At 43.2% G+C, this 21,980-nt stretch overlaps 1 protein-coding gene across 4 annotated transcripts in view; it reads right to left on the minus strand.

Moving 5' to 3' along the window:
• Positions 1-2,741: 2,741 nt before the first annotated feature.
• Positions 2,742-21,980, minus strand: part of PRSS2 (serine protease 2) — a 53,124-nt gene continuing 33,885 nt past the window's right edge. Inside the window, exons 2-7 of one of the 4 annotated variants that reach the window (XM_066569973.1) lie at positions 20,957-21,042; positions 5,854-5,940; positions 4,980-5,148; positions 4,124-4,377; positions 3,379-3,515; positions 2,742-2,983 (exon numbers count right to left, since the gene is read on the minus strand). In XM_066569973.1, coding sequence (XP_066426070.1) covers positions 2,834-2,983; positions 3,379-3,515; positions 4,124-4,377; positions 4,980-5,148; positions 5,854-5,893 — 750 coding nt within the window. In that variant the 5' untranslated portion in view covers positions 5,894-5,940; positions 20,957-21,042 and the 3' untranslated portion in view covers positions 2,742-2,833. Of the gene's footprint in view, positions 2,984-3,378; positions 3,516-4,123; positions 4,378-4,979; positions 5,149-5,853; positions 6,250-8,242; positions 8,411-20,956; positions 21,043-21,980 lie in introns of those variants that run through there. The other 3 variants (XM_066569980.1, XM_066569966.1, XM_066569959.1) reach the window with 3 other exon arrangements.

Here is a 21,980-nt window from a genome sequence, read left to right on the forward strand (position 1 = left end):
TTCCTAATGCATGCCAGGACACCACTGTCTTGTTGGACACCAGGACAAATTGCTGCCGCATGGGGAGCTTCTTGTCACCAGGACCCCCAGGTCCTTCTCTGAAGAGCTGCTTCCCAGGTGGTCAGTGCTTCCCTGTGCTGCTGCATGGAGCAATTCCTCCCCAGGTGCAGAACCCTGCATTTGCCTTTGCTGAATTTGAGCATGTTCCTCTCTGCCCATCCCTCCAACCTGTCAAGGCCCATCTGAAGGGCTGCACAGCCTTCTCAGGTATCAGAAACTCCTCCTAACTTGGTCTAATCAGGCAATTTGATAAGGACACTCTCTACCCTTCATCTGAGTCACTGATGTGCAGAACACTGTAACCTGTGGGAAATTTCTGTTATCTGCTCAGCTTGCTAATGTGACCTGTAATTTTTATCGTATGTTTGCTGAAGATAAACTGTATGTGGATCAAGGGCTGGAAGGCAGGGGGAGGATCCTGCCCCAGGCACCACTCTGCATGGAGGACTTAGGGATCCACTGAACACCTTACCAGAGTAAGCACAGGCTTGTGCTCTGCTGTTCCTATTCCTTGGCCACAGAACAACCACAGACAAGGCGTTGGAGCAGAGGAGCATGTATGCAGCTGCCACACGGTGCTGGCAACTTCCACACCTGCCAGGACTTGCCTTTATGCACAGGTGCACCAAGAACTTCCCACACAAGCACTCCTTCTGTTTCACAGTGAGAGGTACAAGCGGGGTGTACTGGAGTTAAGTAAGAGGAAGACAATGGAGTGCAGAGTGAAGACACAAAGAAAAAGTTGGAGAAGGGAAGGTAGACAGAAAAAAGGAGAAGGTCTGACAAAAGCAAGTGTAGTGCAAATAAGAGTTAAATGCACAGGGAGGCCTGGAGTGGCAAAGAGACAATGATGGACAAATAAACTGTCAGCATCTGAGAAGAGGAGGGAGACAAGGCTAGGAAGCAGAGCAGCTAAGGAGTGAGAAGTGATCACCCTGCCTCGTGCAGCACCCACAAGGTGGAAAGCAGGTCCTGTTTGTGCAGGGACAAGTTTGTGCTCAGCTCCCTCAGCAGTCTCACCACTGTGATCACCCTCAGCACAGTAGTATGTGCCAGAGTCATTGAGAAAGGCATGTTCTATTGAGAGGGTGATACTGTCTCCTTCTATCTTGCTGCTCTTGAAATGGCTCTCAAAACCCTTCTCCACCACTCCTGCGGTACCAAGTTGTAGTACAGAAGCCAGTAGGGTCAGACTGGAATTCTTCTCTGAAGGCAGAATAAACCAATACATAGCTGTGCTGGTGGATTTCTTCTTGGAACATTCCAGATTCACAGACTGGCCTTCTTTGATCACCATGTCTGGAGACTGTTCCAGGGCTAACACTGGAAAGGAAAAGTAGGAACAGTGAGGAAGAGGAAAAAATGGGAAAAAACTCAACTAAGCACTGTGAGTTGGTAGGGAAAGGGTGAGAATGCATTGGGCAGCCAAGGGAGCAGTTCAAGGCATGGGACAGCTCTTCAGATCAGCAGGTGAATTTCCAATCTCTCCTCAATAGGCAAGGCGCATTCCTGGGCTGTTTGAATCCAAAACCAGGAACCATCTAGGGGCTGCACAAAGAATGACAAATAGATGGGCATTGCAGAAGATTCAGGGATTCCCATTGCCCCCACATTGACTGCTGATCCTCCATGCAGAAAGCTCTGCAGGATGAAGCACTGCCAGGAGCTGGCTACACAGCTGGGAGAGCAGCAGCGGGATCAGTGGAGGTGCTCAGGGCTGGGTTGAGTTCACTTACCCAGAGGGGCCAGCATGGCCACAAAGAAACAGCAGGGAACCATGGGGGGACAGCCCCTGCTCTCTCAGCAGCCTGCCCCTTGTGTCTGCCCAAAGGTTTGTGCAGAGGGAGCAGTGAGTGAGGGTGAGACATCTCGGGGTGGGGCTGGCCAAGGAATGAGAGAAAGCATTGGCTGGCTGGGAGCCCTGGGCAATGACACAAACTGTGTGTCAGCACAAACTCTTTTTCTGCAGGAAACCAGGAACCCTGCAGGGATGCAGCAGGTGGAAGGGGCAGGCTGGGTGTGGGTGGGTGTGGAGGGTATGATGGGGATCTCAACCTGTCAGTTCTACCCTTTTCCCCATCACAGCAGGGCAAGGGGGTAGAGAGGGAGTGCCTGTAACACCCAGTGGCTGACTGGGTTTTACCCACAAGAACCTGAGCACCAGACAGCATCTCCATGTCCCCACTGCTATGGCATGAGCTGCAGCTCCCCTGACCAAGCTTGTGCTTCACACTCCAGCAAGGAATTTCCAGCTTCTGTTCTTGACGGATTATGAACATTTAGGTGAGCATCAGATTCCTCTGAGACCCTGCACTCTCCTTTGCACTGGGGCTAATGAAGTGTAGGCGATTTAGGGCAGCCATGGTGTTCTAGAAGCATGCAGCATCCTCTACAGTGTACCGGAAGTGCTACAGAAGGGGTAGGCAGAAGCCTGAAATGGCCTTTTCAAAGTGAGAAATGTGGTGTAACTTTCATAAATGAGAGGTTTCAAAAACAACTGAAAATAACTGACTGAAAGACTTTTAAAAAGAAGTCTGTAAAGTTTTCCAAGATGCTTCCAGTTCTACAGGCATTGAAAATATTAAATACTTCCTTCTGTGTGGCATACACTATCTATCTGCTCCGTATCACAGGCTATGGAACTTCCCAGAGAAACAATGCACAAAATAGTGGTGCCTGAATGTCTTTATTAATTTCCCATAATTTTTGCTTGTCCAGACCCAAAAGAACAGAAATGATGATGAGAAAATACAGGTTGCACCAAACAAGCGTCTCAGTTGGAGGCCATGGTGGACTTGATCCAGGAGACGTAGTTGCAAACCTTGGTGTAAACTCCGGGATAGCCCCGCTGGGCACATCCATAACCCCAGGAGACAATGCCCTGGAGCTGTCCGTTGCAGACCACGGGACCGCCGGAATCTCCCTGTGCACACAAAGGGTATGGATATTCAGCAAATGGCATCAGCCTGAGCAATGAGCCAGAGATCCCTGAGATCACTGACCCCAGAGGAAGCCCTGCCGGGCGTACTCTGCACAAAAGTTCTACCAAGGCTGCTCCTGATTCACACTCTCCGCCTGATGCTACCATGCCTGACTTGAGCTCCAAGTGCACCACAGCTAAGGATGAGTCAGCTGCCTGCTTTTGCCGGATGCAGTATTGGCAAACCTTCAGGATATGTGTGCCTGAAGCCTCTGCTGTCATTCAGAAACTCAGATTTACCAGTGCAGTGAGTATAGCTGACTCTGTAATGTGAAGGCCTCTTCAGCTGGGAAAAGGTGGGAGAGAAATGCCTGGGAGAGGAGAGGCAGATGAGTTACCTGGCAGGAGTCTTTTCCTCCCTCCACGTATCCGACACACATCATGTTCTTGGTAATTTGCCCAGGGTAGGCATCAGAGCACTGCTCGGCGGTGAGGACCGGAGCCTTCAGGCACTGCAGCTGGTCCGGGTAGTTAGCTGCAAAGAAATAGGGAGAGATGGTTGCTGGCATTGCTGAGTCCTTTTCAGAGCTCGGGGAAGATCTTAGCAGAAAAGCAAATGCTGGACACCCTGTTCTAGCAGCCATCCTGCTTCCTGTCCACAGTAAGCACAGCATGGGTCCCTTCTGTAGAGATGGAACAAATTCTACCCATGGGCCCACCATTCTACACTGCAGCCACCTTAACTTTTCTGGTACCTGGAAGTTCATCAGTTGGCAAGGGAGGGGCTGCTCTTGTGATACATACACTGGAGGAAACCTGAGCCTCAGGAAAACCATCCTCTCCTCTGGTGCAGGTCCAATGGAATAGGCACCACTGGCCATGCACATCTCTGACCATCGGCGTGAGAGAACAGAGATCTCTGGTAGGAATTCAAGTTGCACAGTCCCAGACTTCACCCTTACTCTCAGAGAATTGACAACTCTGTTGACATTAACTGTGCAGTCCCTACATTGATGCATCACTCCAAAAAGCTGTCCCACAGCACATCCCTGTGTTTTAGCCTGTCCTGTTGGGGGTTAATGGCCAGAACCTAGAAACTGTCCTGGGCCCCCGAGGGTCTGTAGGCTCCCCCAGAGTACTCACTGCCACTGCTGAGAGTGTTGCCCCAGCCGGAGATCAGGCAGGTGGTGCCGGCGGCCACGCAGCTGGTAGGCAGAGGAATGGTTTGGACAGCATTGCTGAGAGTGGCTGGGGTGGCCAGCTTGATGAGCATGATGTCATTGTCCAGGGTGTAGGAGCTGAAGCCAGAGTGGCGGATGACTTTAGCAGAGTTGATAAACTGCTGTGTGGATTCGGTGAGCTCCAGGTTGTGTTTCCCGAGCTGCACTTGGATGCGACTGGAAAACAGAAGGCGCAGCGTGTCCTTTACTGCTGGGGGCAGGTTGAGAGAAACCTCCCTGGCACTGAGTGCACTCGCTCCAACACCACTGCCACAGAAGCCTTCTGGGGCAGGGGATCTTTCTTGTCCTGCAGGGAGCCCTGGGAATCCACACTGAGATCTTAACCCACTCCATGCATGGGTGGTGAATTTCTGCGGGTCTGTAAATACATGGCAGCAGTTGAATACAGAGCAGCACTAGATACAAATATTTTGGGACAAGGCAAATGGCTCCAGCCAGACCTCGATCCTCTTCCTGTTCTCCAGGGAGAATGCTTTAGCAAGATTCATGCAATTGATAAGAAATCAAAGCCTAGACCTCTCTGCTTGATTATCCCACTGTTATTTCAGAAAACGCTGTGCATTCACAGGAACATTTGCAGAAGTGGAAAACCCCTCAGGATGCCTCGGCCTGGCTTCCTGAATGATCCACCCATCCCTTGGCTGTCTCCGGTGAGAATGGAGGCACTTACGTATTTCTATCTCATAGCTCAGAATTCCTGCTAGAAGGGAGCTGGAAGACAGAAGTAGGATATAGAAGGATGTAATTTTTCCACTCACGATTTGTAGCAGTGAGCAGCCGACAGGACCCACTGGCTGCTGATGAGGGAACCTCCACAGAAGTGATATCCAGAATTCAGGGACACCTGATAGGGCACAGAGTTCTTTGCGCAGGTGTAGCCTCCCACAATCTTGTCATCATCATCTTCAGCAAAGGTGGGGAAGGCAACTGCGGGACAAGAAGTGCCATGTGTCAACAGCTGGCCTAAGGTAATGTGGCCTGTAATCTGCCCTGTGGCTGCCTGTCTGAAGCCCCTCACTTGTAGGCTCCCCTTCCATGGACACTCAGGGCAGCGCTGCTGGGCAGGTCTAAGGCACATGCATTTGCTGCACCTCAAAGAAGGGGATCAGACTTACACGGGTGCCTCACGTATCTGCAACTAAAGCCCTGCTGGCTACTCCCTGAGAACATAGGGACACTGAAATATTCTTGTTGGATCAGATCACGGGTGTGTCTTTCCCTGAATCCCATCTACTGAAACAGTCAAAGGTTGACTGAGGGAAAAAGTAAAAACTACTGTGCAGTGATATCTTCTTGGAGCACCGACCAAGGGTCCAAAATTTTGCAGTTGCTTTAGGACTTCCTGGTCCAGAGCTATTCCCTGTGCACTCCTTAGTCCCGAAGGAGGAGGTAGCCTTTTTCTGAAGCTGTGGCCACATCTCCATAGCTGGGTCGGGAGCCCCTATGAAGGCATTCATTCCCCACCTTGTGGCACAAGGCATTATGAGCAGACAGAAGATGGAAGCTGCAAGGCTCTGACTTGTGCAAGTCAAAACTGGACTTGGCTTTCCCACAACAGGCTACCTTGCAGTTTTGATTTAGAAAATCAGCTTCCTATTAAATGGCAGAAATAGAAATAAAAGATATACTCACCAGCCACCCCAATAAAGGCGAGAAGCAGCAGGCACTTCATGGTCTCGATTCGACCTCAAACCCAGACTGGCTGACTGGACGTGGGAGCTGCTAGAAATACGTTTTTGGTGATGGTCTTATCTCTCTCTAGTCCAAGGTTTTCTCCAGACAAAAAGTACACAGTGGAAAATTTGAAGATCCAAATGTGGGCATTAACAGGCATTGGTAGAATGTACAAATGTCATACACGTTAATCATAAACCTCTGCTAAGATAGAGAGCTATTCTAATTATTCTGTAAGGTAGCCTTCAATCTAAAAATACCTTTTTGCTTTGGAAGACGTGTACTTGTTGTCTGTCTCATTCTTATACACAGCACCTGTACAACAGGAATAACGACTCTCAAACCTCTTTCAGATTCCTCTGTGCTGATGGTATCTTTCTTAAAAATGCATGCTTTTACTAGAAGTTGCATATTTTAGATAGGAGACACAAAGATACATTGCATTTATTTGGGAAACAAAAGCAAAAAATTCCAGCAAACCCAGTGGCTAACTTTGTTCAGTTTATTTTAGCAAATTCCTTTTCTTGAATAATGTGTGTTTTTACCATATGCAATACAGTGATTTCCTAAATCAAATTCCTCCATTGTAATTTCAAAAGGGAGGATAGAAAAACGATCCTGTGCACCCACTGTTTCCCAAGTCAAATAGTTCAAATATGGGAATGCTCAGCATCTCCCTTTTCTAATTTCTCTCTCCTAAACGGTATTAAAATGTCTGCCTAAGTACCAAACCATGCTTTTATTCATCTTTGGAATGTTCTACAGACTCATTTTTGCTACACAAGAATTTCAATACAATGCTGATGTTTATGAGTGTAATGTAGATGTACAATAATGCTGCAAACAAAAATAATGAGATCTTCTTAAATCTGCAGGAGTGGGGATTTCTGTCATGATGCAAAGTTTACTAAAGCTTAATGTTTTGCTGAATAATCATGTTCATTCTCCAAGCAGCTGCCAACTTCATCATGTTAGCTCCTGAAAGACACAGGATTCCCTCCAGAGATATTAAAGAGAAGCCGTATGTTTGGAAATGCTGGAATAGCTTGAGACACTAAATCAGAATACTCTTCCTCTACATTTTTTGATTAAATTTTTGTACACCCTGGAGGACTGATACGCACAGTGTCACTGTCCAGAGGGAAATTTTCCTTCATGTTGAAGTACAAGTCCAAGGCCAGGGCCTTCTCTAAGGTGGTGCATGAATTGTGTTGGCCTTTAAACTGGTATTACTGCACAGCTTTCTTACAAGCATGCTGTATCCTGTGAAAGAAAGAAGGATTGGAAGGTTCCTGTGGGAAAGGAAAATATCCGTAATAGGACTAGGAGGGTCAAAAATTACCGAAGCTGTCCAATCCCATCATAACTAAATGGAGCAAGAAAAATTTCCAGTTTACAATAGTGTTTAGTTTGAAATTTCTACTTTCTTGTTCCAAAACATGCCATTGGCATAGACAAGGGCTGCCACCATCAGATGTGCTGCTGAACATTCTGTAGACCCAGTGTAATTTTTTTTGCAGGCTCTTTCAAAGAATACACTCAAGGGTGTACATCTATTATTACAAACAAGTTTTTCATTTCATGCAGTTATTCTGCAGAAGAAAGCTGGTGGCTCTAGGGACACAGGAAGGGGGAGAGATGGTGACTCAAGAGCAGCTGTGTTAGGTATTATCAATGGACAAGCAATGGCAGCTTGTACTTCTAGAACTTCATGTTCCTAGTTCAAATATTTCAGTCAGCTGTATCAACACTAGACTCAGATAAAGCAAAATACATTTGTCCAGGCTGATGCAAGATCCTGGGAAAAAGAAACCTGGTAAAACCGTGGGCTGACAGAGATAAAGCTTTCTAGGAACATAGAACAGGAGGAGTTTCTGAGGGCAGTCCTTTTATACCTCACAGAACCTGGTGGTGGAGGTTGCATTAATTCTCTCTTCCCACCTGTCTCCTTTCTGGGAGAAGCTGATACATTCTCCAAAGCTTCTTATGCTCCATCTCTCCACACCTGAACAAAACTGCTGTCACAGCCTCTTGCATTGTTCTCTATGCCTGTATTTCTCTTTAACCTATGGCCACAATACCTTTTTTCTATTTCTACCCTTGCCAAAGACATGGATTCTTAGTGTCCTGGAGAGAAAGAGGATGTAGGACATGACAGGAATTTATAAAATTATGAGTGGCCTGAGGAACCTGGGGAACAATGGGTTTGCTTATTGTGTCTTAGGGAGTAGCATGCAAAACTTGGTGGGGTGGCTTGTTCAGAGCAAGCAAAGGAAACTTCCTCTTTTTTAGAAATGCTATGAAGTCCTTTCCAGAGGTTTTCATGGATGGAAAGCATTTACATTACCTCAAAAAGAGAAGGGACACAAGGAAGAAAAATCCTTGGAGGGCTATGAGGTTGAAGGACATCCGATCCAATCTGCCTTGTCCCCAGGAATGGCCTGGTGTTGGAATGTTGCCTGCTACTACAGCCCAGAAAGAGACCAAAGATTATTACATATCTCTCTGGAGGAAAGTCATGGTTGCTTAAATCCTGAAAGGGTCTGGAGAGTTACCTAAACTCATGCCTTCATTTGCTGCAGCATAGAAGGTCTCCTGGGAGCATCTCAGCCCCTTTTGAGCAGCATGGGAGGGCACAGGTCAGGTCTGACCTGACAAAGATGTGTGTTAGAAGGTGGATTTATCTGACAGTGCTGCTGGGCTATTCTTGTTCAGGCAGATATGGAAGTGGAGATAGGGCTTAAATGATGGGAACACTCACCCTAATAATTCTGAGTTACAAATGGTTTGCTGGGGGAGTAAAATACCTGTCTTTCCTGGGAAACATAAAGGCTACTCAGAACATTGCTTTCCACACAACTTCTCTTCTCTCTCTCAGAAAGCTTACCTAGATAGAGATGCTTATGTCTTCCTTCCCCTAAAGCTTGTTTCTGTATTGGTTGCATCATTATTTAAATCTGATCCAGAGAGCAACTGATGGTGATGCACATTTTCTTCTCTAGCCTTTGAGCAAAATTTCCCTGTGTCCTGGAAATTCTCCAGTTGCCTTGGTATGATTTCTTCCTGCACTCTTCTTGCTTCCTTTTCTGAGGCAGAGAAACCAGGCATCTAGTGAGGAGTGTGGCCAAGCAAGGCTGTGGCAACCAAGGTACAGTCTCCAGTTTGGTGGAGAAGGAACTGGGAAAGTAGGAGTGTTGCCACGTTACATCACTGTACAAGCTGGCTTGTACTGAGCAAATGAATTCAGCTACCCAGCCAGCTCGATAAGCTAGCCCCTGGGTTAACTGACGGGAACTTCAACTAATTATGTTCCTTCCTAAGCTGCAAGCATATCACTGGTCCAGGATTTGGGGGGCATAAAAGACCATATATATGAGCTATCCAGACTGAGTTTTTCAAATGCCCTTTATAAAGAAGAGCTGAAGAATAAACTCTGTTGCCACATGAACATCAGGTGAGTGGTTCTTTTGTCTCCAACCCGCTTTCCTCCCCGCATTCACGTAGGAGAGGGATGGGCAGAGTCAGAGGAGAGGGAGAGGGTTTGGTATGGTTAAAAACACTCCCCAAAGAGAGATCCTTGTCTTTTTCCACTACTGTTTACTGCCACAGCCTGCTGTGGTCTCCTTAAGTCACCTAATCATCCTTTTCTTCTTCTAACATCTTTGTCCACTACCTCTTCCATTGACTCCTCTTTCTAAAATTCTGCTGCCTTTTTTTATTGTCTACTGTCTCTTCCTTCCCTATTTATGCTGCTTTTCTTCACCACTGTCAACTCTTCGGCAGACATCCTCTGTCAACTTTTCCATTGCCACCTTCTATTCTTCTACTGTATTCTTTTGCCACCTTCTTCAGTCACTGCCTGTTTTTCTTCTTCCACTGCCTTCTTTTGCTGCCTCCTTCTGTCCCTTCCTCTGTCATCTTCTACTGCAGATCATCCACATCCCTGTTCCTTCTCTTTTTCCCGTTCTTCCAATAAAACCTTCTGACATGTTCTTCTGCTACCTTATTCCACTCTCTTCTTCATCCCTTTCTCCTTGTCTTCTACTGCTTCCATCTTCCTTTCCCTTCTTTTGCCACCCCTCTTCCACTGTAACTCCTTCCTATTATTCTAGTGGCAGTATCTCTTTTTAAGGTGGAGCATACAGACCTCAGATCCTCAGTATCCCTGACTCCAAAAGCCTAGGGATCAATCTTGAGTCTCCCTAAGTGCTTTCTGCAGGAGAGGGAGGGAGGGAGGGAGGGAGGAAGGAAGGGAGGGAGGGAGGGAGGGAGGGAGGGAGGGAGGGAGGGAGGGAGGGAGGGAGGGAGGGAGGGAGGGAGGGAGGGAGGAAGGAAGGAAGGAAGGAAGGAAGGAAGGAAGGAAGGAAGGAAGGAAGGAAGGAAGGAAGGAAGGAAGGAAGGAAGGAAGGAAGGAAGGAAGGAAGGAAGGAAGGAAGGAAGGAAGGAAGGAAGGAAGGAAGGAAGGAAGGAAGGAAGGAAGGAAGGAAGGAAGGAAGGAAGGAAGGAAGGATTTTCTCTCCTATATTGGCTCTGCAAGGAGAAAAGGCAAAGCATGTAATTATTAATAGTTCCCAATAGATGGCTCCCAAAACACAGAGGTGACAGCAATGCTGAGCACACAGATCAGATTAGTTTCAAGACTAGCAGTTCTATCGTATCATAAGCTGATATAAATGAATGCTTTAGTTTTGTTTAAAAATATGCAAAAAATTATTTTGCTTCATCACACTTTGGTCAGATGTGTAGTTATCTCAACCCTTCGTGCCCCACATTGGCACCAAAAATGGATCATTATGCTTTAACCCCAGCCAGCATCTAGGTACAATGCAGCCGCTCACTCAGTCCCTCACTTCCACTCCTCCAGCTGGATGGGGAGGAGAAAAAAATGTAAAAAACTTTGTGACTTGAGATAAGAACTGTTTAATTATTAAAAAAAAAAATAGCAATAACAGAAAAAGAAAACACCAGAAAAAGTGCAATTGCTTACCACCTGCTGAGCGATGCTCAGCCTGTCTCTGGGCAGTGATTAGTTCTTTCAGTCCAACTCCTCCCAGTTTATATTCTAAGGATGGCATTCTGTGGTGTGGAATATCCTGTTGGCCAGTTAGTGTCAGTTGTCCCAGCTATGCTCCCCCACAACTTCATGTTCACCTCCTTGCTGGTAGAGCATGGAAAGCTGAAAAGTCCTTGACATGGAGTAAGCACTACATAGGAACGACCATCAGTGTGTTATCAATATTATTCTCTTATTAAAAACATAGTGCTGCACCAACTACTAAGAAGAAAATTAACTCTATGCCAGCCAAAATAAGAACAGTCACCTCCTCCATCTCCTCCTTCATGTTCTCCTAATCTTCCAACATTTTCTTCCATTGCCTCCTCCTTCCTTTCTGCTGCCCCCTTCTTCCACTTCCTTATTCTATTCTACTTCTTCTGTCTCCTCCTCCTCCTTTTCTTCTTACACCACCTTCTTCTACCACTTTCATCCTCTGCTTTCTTCTATGGCCTTCTTCTCACACTGCCTTCTTCCATTGCCTCCTGCTCTTTTTCCAACACCTTCCATCAAGTCTTCCTTCTCTTTTTTTGCTGCAGTCTTCTGAGACTTTATTCTACCACCTTCTCCATTCCCTCTGTCTTCTTTTCCTCTGCCATCTTCTTTTGTCACCCACACCATCACATCCTCCTTTTCTTCCACCACATTTTTCTGGTGTCTCCTTCCATCAATTATCTCGTCACATTCTTCATCACTTCCTTCATTCCTAATTTCAGCACCTTCTTCCATTGCCTTCTTTCACATCCTCCTTTTCTTCTTCCATCACATACTTCTGCTGCATTTTGCTGCATTCTGTCTGCCCCCTCCTCCTTCACTGCCTTTTTCCACCACTGCCATTGCCTCCTCCTTCACTTCTTCTGCCACCTTTTTCCTTCACCTCCTATGTTATCTCTTGCTTCTTCTTCCATTGCCTTCTTCACCATTGTCTTCTACTGCCTCCTCAGTTGTTTCTTCCTTCTTTACTTTCACAGCCTCCTCCTCCCTTTCCTTCACTTGTCTTCTTCCATAGCCTCCTCTTTCTCTTCTTCCAATGTCTTCTGCCACCTTACTTCATTGCCTTGTCTTAGCCTTCTCCTTCTCTTCTTACAACATTTTTCCTTTGCCTCCTCCATTTCCTTCTTCTTTATTCTGTGGCTTTCTTCCTCTGCCTTTTTTTGTTCCCTCCACCATTGCCTCCTCCTTCTATTTTTCTGTCTGTTTCTGTTGCCTTCATCTGCCACAGCCACCTTCCAACGCAAATGCCTCCCTTCTGCCACCTCCACCTTATTCTGTCTTCTTCCACCACCATTTTTTGATGCCTCCTTCCACCGCTGCTGCCTTCATGCGCCGCCTGTCTCTGCTGTCTTCCTCCACTGCTTTCTGCTGCCACCAGCTCCCGTCGATGCAGTCTGCTGTCACATTTCATCACTGCCTCCTGTTGCTGCCTTCTGCCACCTCCCACTGCTGCCACCTTCCACTGCTGAATTAATCAGCCACTGCCTCCATATGCCAAAGCTGCCTCCTGTCTCACTGCCTTTACCACTGCATTTCACCATCACACCATTCTATGACTTCCACCCTTTAGCCACTGTATACCTCCATCTTTGGCCTCTGCCACCTTCCACTCCCTCCACCTTCTCTTATTCACCACCTTCTTCCAGCTTCTTTTGTCACCTACTCTGTCATCTCATTCACCATCTTCTTCTCTTCTACCACCTTCTTCTGCCTCCTTTCTTACATCTCTTCCTCTGTCACCTCCTCCTTCTCTGCTTCTGCTGCAGCCCTTTGCAACTTCTTTTGTCACCTTCTCCATTGCCTCCTCCTTCTGCTCCTCTATGGCCTTCGGCTACTCACTTCCACTCCTTGCTTCTGCCAGCTCTTCCACCATTTCCTCCTTTTCTTCTACATTTCCAAGACATCCTAATGAAACTGTGATTGGCAAGCCCAATAATCATAACTGTAGTTGTTAATGACTGTATAGGAATGTCTGTATCAGCTCATTGGCAAATTATTACATAGGAAAACTTACATTTTTAATTATGCCTATGAGAGAAGTGTGGCATTTTAACAGCATAAAGAAATACGTTTTTTCCCTAGAATATTGCTCAGTGGTACACGTCTTAACTCTGCCTCTGACAGTAATCTTGTACTATTCCACTGATCCTTGAGTAAATAGCATTACCCTTCTGTCTATTTATCTTCCTGCCTTTTTTGTGTGTCTTAGCTATACATACTGGAGATCTTAAGACAGGGACATTTCACATTAGTTATTTTCATTTTGCCCAGCATGAAAGAAATACAGTGGGATGTTTATAGCAAGAAGTAGTATTGAAGTGTCATATCCAATTTAAATGTCTGTGTACTTTGTGCCCTTTGACAATCAAGAGACGATTTCGTAGAATCACAGAATACTTTTTACCTGAAGGAACATCCACGGGGTGGAGGTCTGTGGTCCAACCTCCAACTTCAAGCAATTCCAGTTTGTAACCTAGAAGAGGTTGCTTAGGGACTTACCCATCTGAGAACTAGAAACCTGCAAGGAGGGAGATACTACAATCTTTCTGGGCATTCTCTTTTCTGGCACAGTAGGACCCTCAAGGGCAAGTTCTTTTCCTTTTATTCCTGCATTCCCTAACCATTCCAACTTGTCATTATGGCATGCACTGTATTTCCCTACATCTGCCTTTTTTGGTAGTGAAAGGTTGGAATTACACCTCCCCTAGACCCACCTGCCCTTAGCTTTCTTCTCTCCAAGCAAAGAATAGCATGTCTCTCATTTTTTCTTGTATGTCATGTGCCACCTAATCATCTCGGATGCTAATCAACATGTTGGCCATCTGCTGGAAATTCTCAGGTATTTAATACTACTTTTGTATGGAGGGGAAGGTGTGAACAAAATTGGACTTTATTCATCCTTTTACAATAGTCAGCTCTCCATAAGGAGCAGAAGGGGTTTATCATCAAAGTCAGTAACACAGATCATGCAGAAAATGGACAAAAATGCTTTTTGCTAATGACATAGTAGATGTACTATTGACCTAGCAATGATGAAGAGTCTATGATCCATCTTGCCCTTAATTATTGAAGAGACAGATAATTTTCTCACTAGTTTTACATGTTGCAAAAGAAATTTAACTATTTTTTTCCTAGCCTAGGAAGCAGGGTAAGAATAATTTTGTATTTTTCCCAGAAATTTAAATTGTTATAGAGTGCCAGTGTCCTGGAACATGGGATATTTTTATTTACAAATAATAATTACAGCATCTCAGCATACTAGATTATTTCTGTAGTGTGTACTTGTTGACCAGTAACATTGGTGTTTGAAATCCATGAGAGAATGGGCAGGTCCAAGTTCCAATTCTTTGACAACTGTGCAATCATTTTCATTAGCCAATAAGACAAGAGTCAAATAATTTATTAGAGTCTGTTGTTACTGCTGCTCGCACACACAGCAAAATCATTCCATGAGATGCACATCAAGTAACGTGTCCAGGAGATTTTCATTGAAACACATTGTGTTGATTTAAAAATCCGTCCTCTTGGGAGGAGCACCAGCATCTGAATTGGGAGGAGCACATGTGCATTTTCCCTGCAGGTGCTTCAGGGGAACATCTGTCTCTGAAGGATAATGTAAGTAAGCCACCAGCTCACTTATGGCATGTGAAAACTAGAGCTTTCAGAAAATGATGGACTGGAAATATGGTTCTTGACTGAAATCAAGAACCAGATCAATTCCAATCAACACAACACAGAATCATAGAATTACAGAAGCATACAATTGCAGAATGTTAAGGGATTGGAATGGACCTTAAAGACCATGTCGTCCCAACCCCTTTTTGTCCCCCACAACATCTTTGGGTCACTAGTTTAGCACTTTAGTCCTCATGCTGCTCACTCAGCCTCTTCTTATGCCTGTGACTGATTCCTCCTCATTAGCCAGTTGTCTTGCTTTAGACTAGCAAATGAATGTGGTATTGAAATGTTCTGGGTTTCAATACAATTTAAAGGTGAAAGGGTTTTGTGGACCTTACACTTAATATTGGTGTCTCAGTTCCAGCAAAGCTATAACATTTCATTTTACAGTTGTAGAGATAGAAGGAACTCTTCAAATGCAGCTGGTAATTTATTATAGTGTGTAAATCTGCAGAGAGGTTAGGATGATTTCCAGCAGGACAAATTTCTTAAGTTTTTAATTAATTCAAAAAACTGTTCTGGATTTGTGAGGCCTTTTGACTATTTTCTTCCCCCTGCCCAAATGTTTTATTAACTTTCTAAGGACTATGAATTAAAACTCAGACAATTGCTTTCTACTTACTATATATTATATGAGGTGTTACTAGTATGACACTCAAGAAAATTCTCTCAGGAGTAAGGCTAATCAAGAGCAGAAGTCTCACTTTAAAGATTACCAAAATCACAGTCTGGAGTCAGCCAGGCTTCTCCAGCAAGGTTCCTGTCTTGTCAGGGAAATCTCATGCAATGAAGCTCTTGCAGAGAAGTTCATTTTAAGTAAGCAATTAGCTATTTAATACCTTTCTGGTGAAGATACATAAGTAGACACAGGGCATCAGTGCCTGGAAAAGTTGTTGCTGACTCCTTTTTTTCTGCAAGTCAGTTCTTTATCACAGTTTCTTTGTCCTGCACCCACCAGTTTGTTTGGTGGTTTTTTGGGGAGATTTTTTTTTCATTTGTTTGTTTGTTTGGTTTGGTTTGGTTTTTTATTTGGGGTGGGGTTTTTTTGTTTTTGTTTCTTGGGGGTTGTTTTTGGTGGTTTTTTTTTTCCTGAGAGGAATATGCTCTTATTTATAAGACTGTTCTCAAGAGAACTCTGTCACTGCAGAAGACATGTTTGCCAGGAAATGGATGATATATTTGCTAAACTACTCTTTGCTATGGAGAACTTTTGCTATTGTTACATATCATTCTTCACTGCAGTGGCTGCAAATGATGATTGATGCCATCCATCTTTTGTACAGCACAAGTTAACATTTTCAATAATGAGTTGGGCAGATGGACAGAGTCCACCCTCAGCAATTTTGCAGATGATATAAAACTGGGAGGACTGATTGATACACCTGTTGAGAGAAAGGGAACATCATGTACATGGGAAAGAATAACCTCATGTACCAAAGTTGGAAGGCAGCTTTGCAGAAAAAAAGGGTTGTAGGAGTTCTCAAGGAAAGGTTGAAGATGAGTCAGCAACATGCCCTTGCAGCAAATAAGTCCAACAGCATTTCTGACTGCACTAAGAAAAGTATTTCCAGATGAAGGAAGTCATTACCCCTATTATGCACCAGGAAGATCACATCTGAGATAAGTATTCAATTCTGGACTCCCCAGCACAAGAATTATAGGGACATGCTGGAGCAAGTCCAGCAAAGGGCCACTAAGACCATGAAGGGGCTGGAGCACCTTCCATATGAGAAGAGGCTGAGAGATCTGGGACTACTTAGCCTTAAAAAAGAAGGTTCAGGAAGAGCCTTATTGATGGATATGGATGTGTGAATAAAGAAAACAATATCAGCTATTCTCACTTGTTTAAGAGGCATAAATTCAATTCCTGAAAATTCTGTTTAAAAATAATCCCCCTCATTTTTTACTGTAAGGGTAGTCAAACACAGGAAGAGGTTACCCAGCTATGTTGTACAGCCCTTGAATATCTTTTGGTATTTAATATGTTTGGAGATGTTTCAAACCTGATTAAATACTGAGCAAGCTGCTCTAGCTGACTATTATTCCAGAGCAGAGGTCAGCCTAGACAATCTCCAGAGATTCTTTCCAACCTCAAGATATTCACCGTGATTCCATAAATGGAATCTCAAAGATGAAGAGTCTTAAATATTCTTTTAATTTTTGAGCTGTTTGCATAAATAAATTATAATTTCTAAATTGACTCTCACACACCCAGGAAAGAGTAGGATATGTTTTGCTGTACCAAATAAGTTGACTCTTTGTACCTGCACTACATTTCAACTTTCCTTTTGGAAGTTGCTGTTATGCTGCCTGCAGTGCACTGAATTAAGATACATTAAAAACGATAAATTGTTCTATTAAACTGTATAGATTTATGATTGAGGTCCTGCACTCCTAGCACTCTTAGTAAGTTGGAAGAAGTAAATCCTAGTCCTAGTCTCATAGGAATAGTTATATTACCCGCTGAAGCTACCAGGAATATATATTCCATTTACTGACTTTAAAGTCAACTAGGAGAGATTTTATGTGCCATTTTAGGTGCAAGACTGTAATTTCTGTCACCATTACTTCTATAAAGATGACACAGACCACTGCAAAGTAAAAACTTCACTTTTCCTTGACCCTGTAGACATACAAGCTGTCCTCAAATTTTGGAATCTATGCCTATCTTAGCCCAGACTACTTCAAGTGATAGGTCCCCTTCAAATCATAATGCCAATTTACTTTTTACTTTCTCTTGAAGAAGCTAAACAGAAGAGACAGCTAAGTCTGTAATGGTCCTTCTGAAATGTCTGAGCTTGTGTAAATTAAATGCTTTAAAAGACACAACCTATTATACAAATCCCGCTTAACAACCATTAAAGCGAAATTAATTTTAAGCAGGAAGAAGAATTATCCTGTGGGTCACCATTCATTCACTAAGCAGCTCTCTCTTTCTTCACCTCTCTGTTTCTCTTCTGCATTTTTTCCCTCTTTAATCTTGTTAAAATGCCTGAGGAAAATAAAAACAGTTGAAAGTGTTTGTAGTTCCTACAGAGAACAGAGCTGTGAAGAATTCATCTCACTGCTTCCTGAAGCCAGTATGTAGGAAACCAGGAAGGGTTTGAAGGAAAGATTCTGTGGGAATAGATATGAAAATCCTAGCTCAACCATTCTGATCCTTGCTATCCTAAAAAATATTCCAATTTTTTTTTTCACTGTCTCTTCAAAAAGTCTCTTTGGGCAGTTCACTCTTGAGCTACTGCACGAAAAGGGTCTCTCAACATAAAATTCTTTCCGTTGCGGAGGGAAAGCAAGCAAGATAAGTGTTTGGCATGGGATTCCAGAATCTGGAATGCTACCAGTAAGCACTGCACAGTTGACATCTTTATGATGATATAATTGCTAAATGATAATGGTTTCAACAGCTGTGTCACAGACCAAATGTTTTACACAATCTTATTCAGGACATATTTATCCTAGTCCACAAAATTCCAAGACCCAGAGTCTGTTTATGAGATTATTTCAAGCTCCATGACTTGGTTAACAGGAGCACAGTGAAGGTTGTTCACTAGACCTAAATGATTAAGGGACTAGAGCTCCTCTGCATCCACTGAACTTAATGAAAAGTAAATCCTTCCCCTCTGGGATGCATCTCATGATCTGCACCCCAGAGGGGAAGGATTTACTATAAGGAGAGTATCCCATTCACAAAGTCTGCTTGATACATAGTCTTACAGACACAGACTACTACTGTGTAATACTGCTATGAATTTCACTGAAAAAAAGACACAGATTTTTGACATTTTTCCCTGTCCTCCAAAGGATGGTTCTTAAATAAGACCACAGTTTTAATTCAATGCTATTTCAGTCTTCAGGATAGGAGTAATCTTAAGGTATAAAAGCTGTACCAGCCCTAGCATGCATCCTGAGTTGCAAAGCTACTATTTAGAGCTAGTCTATATTCTCTACAGGCAAGTTGTAGAAAACACTCTTAGAAGTTAGACGAAAAAGATTTAGAAAGGCAATGCTTTGACGCAAGCCATTTGTGAAGGAGACAAAACTTCCATTTGCAATTCTGCAAGTGCAGGTTAGTTAACAGTGGAATCAAGCTCGAGGGTATTTATTATTCCTGTCTCTCTCTATTGCTATATTAAGAGCTAGTGCTCATGAGACTTGGAAATATCATTCTTATTGGACAGCACAATTATTTACAGCTCTGAATTGATTTCAAGGTTCTATAATTGGGTTTATATGGTATTGTAACCCAACACGTCAGGCAGAACTTCTGTTATTTGAGGTCCATAGGAAGTCATTGGCAGGAAGATGATACTTTAATCAGTTTGACCAACACATTAATGTCTTTGGAATAAAAATACTCTCTGGATCACATCCTGTGATTTCAGAGCTCTTTCTTATTTGAGTTGCTCTCACTGTTCGGGCTTTCACATAATGTTATTCTAGCCTTTTTTAAACTAAGCGATAATTATTAAATATTTTATTGTGCAGCATACTGCAGCTTCAGGGCATACTGAAGGGCACTGCTATGATGTTTTATTGTAGTTGACAATGAATGTGGTAATGTTTTGGTGTGCTTGTCTCTGGAGTGTTCCCTTTACATTCTGTTACCCTACTTATTTCCCCATTCCTGCATGCTAAAATGGATCTCTTTGTAACTGTAAACAAAACAAAATTTTAATCATGTGAGGCATTCTGGATGCTCTCTGAGTAGGATGGTGTTTTGCTGATATAGAAACTCATGGGGCTTCCTGCACAGCTGGATATAAGTGGTCAAAAATTATCTTGGCTTGCCTGTAGTCTTGGCAGGACATGAAACAAAATCTGCTCCCAAAACCGTTTATACATGTTAACATTGGACTGAGCCTGATCACAGAAACTTAGTCTCCAGGCTGCAAAAAGCTTCTGATCCAGAGGCAGTCCATAGCAAGAGAGGACTTAACTCAAAAACCATCTAACTAAGAAAAGTTTTTCTTGCTATTCAATCTTTATTTTAAAGCAACTTATTTTGCATAATTGTATTTCCACCTCTCCCAGTAAAATGCATCTGCATGGCAAAGTGCATGGTCAATGATTTTTTGGTGGAACTTACCACTTAGCCCCAGAGCTTGTTATTAGTAGTCACGGGTAGAGCATGCTTAGATGGGTGGTTTGCAAGGTTTTGCATTCATAGCATGCATTTTACATTTGTCAAACTCAGAGCCAAATTTGGCCAAGTAAACAGAGTCCTTTACTGTAACTACTACACATTATCCAGCTTTTATCAGGGGTCAGTTCATACTATGTCCAGTCTTTATATGCTCCAACTGAATGTTTGTAAGTATTCTTTAAAAACAGCTTTCCTTTCTCTTTTCTCAGTTTTCTGCTAGTTTTTTACTGTATTTCATTTTTCTCTTTCTCAACAATTTCATTTTTCTCTTTCTCTCAATCACTTCCTGAGGTTTTAAATAAGATGGACTCATTCAGAGAATTCACAGAAACCTAAGACTTATAAAATTATTCATATGTACTGATTTATACTATTAAGCCATTAGAAACTTTTGCTGCAAGCTAGCCCCAGATGGGAATGAGTTCAAGAACCCAAGAAAATCTTTGCTTTAGCTTTTCCTCAGTCAGCTATCTGAAAGCCATTAAATCTTACAGGCATGTCACACATATGCTCTGTGTACCTTCTGAATTGTCTGGCTGACAAAGACAACTAAAACAGGGCTAGAGACCTTGGAAGTGAACATCAAACAAGATTTATATTTCTTCTATCATTGATGTTAGTAAAGATCCTTCTGTTGATGCTGTTGGTTTCCATGACAAATGGAGAATTTGGCTTCCCCTGGACAAATATAGAAGAGAAGTTGAATTGGACCAAATAGCAGCAAAATCAAAGCCCATTGCACGTTAGCTCAGTTTTTCAGAGCTCAGGTATGCCTGGTATCTTTTTCAGGCCTCAAATGAGAAGTTTTCATGGATTTCCCCAGTTATGGAAGGTATTTTTTCACAAGCCCACACCAATTAAAAAAAAATTTTTTCACTTTATTTGAAAAACTTGAATAAAATAAAACAAACTATTATGTCTCTCAGTCAGACATCTCTGTCAATCTGACAGTCAGACAGATAGGATTATTGAGACTTTTCTCTTGGCTGACTATACTGTTCTTAGTTCAGGTAAGCTGTCTGGTCAAGCTGACGTTAATGCCAGTGCAGAACGCAGACATTGATAGTGAATGGAGAATTTCTTTCCGTGTTTCATTATTTTTAAATCATGAAAAGATTACCAAGACAATATCCATGTTTACAAAAACAGATAATGTTCTCCAGAGCCAATGTGCTTACATATTCACATACCTGCTCACAGGTGTGTAACTGTGCACAGCTGCAGCTCTTCTAGGGAGCTGTCAGAGGCATCGTGTCTCAGGAAACAAAAATTGGCTCTGTCAAGGCACAAGATTTGCAGACAACAGTGACCAGCAGGAACAGACTTTAAATATGAAGAACAAAAAAGCCACTCTGAACACCCCAAACCCCCAAACCAAAACATTAAGAGTTACAGGATTTCTAAATTTGTTTCCTTGATAAGCAGTGGCTTTGATTAACGCATGTATAGGGTTTTAGAAACAGAAACTACAAAAGAGTTAAAAGCCCATGGGTTTCTGGATGAAAGTCATCTTTAATCCAAGATGAGAGAAAAGTTGCAGGGCAACTTTCCCTTTGAGAAAGTCATTCTGTAGCTGTTTAATCTGAGGCTTCTCGCATCGCCTTCTGAAGCACCAGGTACTGGCCTCAGAGCCAGTCTACTACTTCTGTGTTATCATTAGGATGTGATGAACTCTTTCTGGTAGGCTGTGGGTTTGAAAAGAAGTGGAAGAAACATGCATTTACTTCCTTTACCATCCTAATTACAGCAAAAATATACTGTCTTAACCGACACCTTAGGTGTCAAAGTATGAGTTAAAGACAAATAAACGCCAAGCATATTTTGCTGCAAAATTGCATTTATTCTTGCCACATTTATATGGATATCCCATGTTCGGTTTGCAGTGAAGGAAGACGAAAACCATCATGTTCTGCTTCAGATCCATTAACCCAGAGGATGTTTAAAAAAGACTTCTACTTTGATCCTCTTCAAAGCCCCAGACATCACTGCTAGGAATATTTTATGACTTCCAGAACTCTGTGCTCTCTAGCATTGGCAGTTTGCAATTGCCTGGCCACATGAGATTAAAGGCATGCATCAGAAACAAAAGGATCATTTGGTGCCTTAGGTTTTCTTGGCAAGTGAAACAGAGAGACCTCACTTAAAATTAATTTTAAGCACATCACTAATGGGATATTCTCCTGGTAGCTTCAATATTTGTTTTCTTAATAGCTA

The sequence above is a fragment of the Molothrus aeneus genome, chromosome 2 (genome assembly GCF_037042795.1).
Source record: "Molothrus aeneus isolate 106 chromosome 2, BPBGC_Maene_1.0, whole genome shotgun sequence".
Classification (NCBI taxonomy): Eukaryota; Metazoa; Chordata; class Aves; order Passeriformes; family Icteridae; genus Molothrus; species Molothrus aeneus.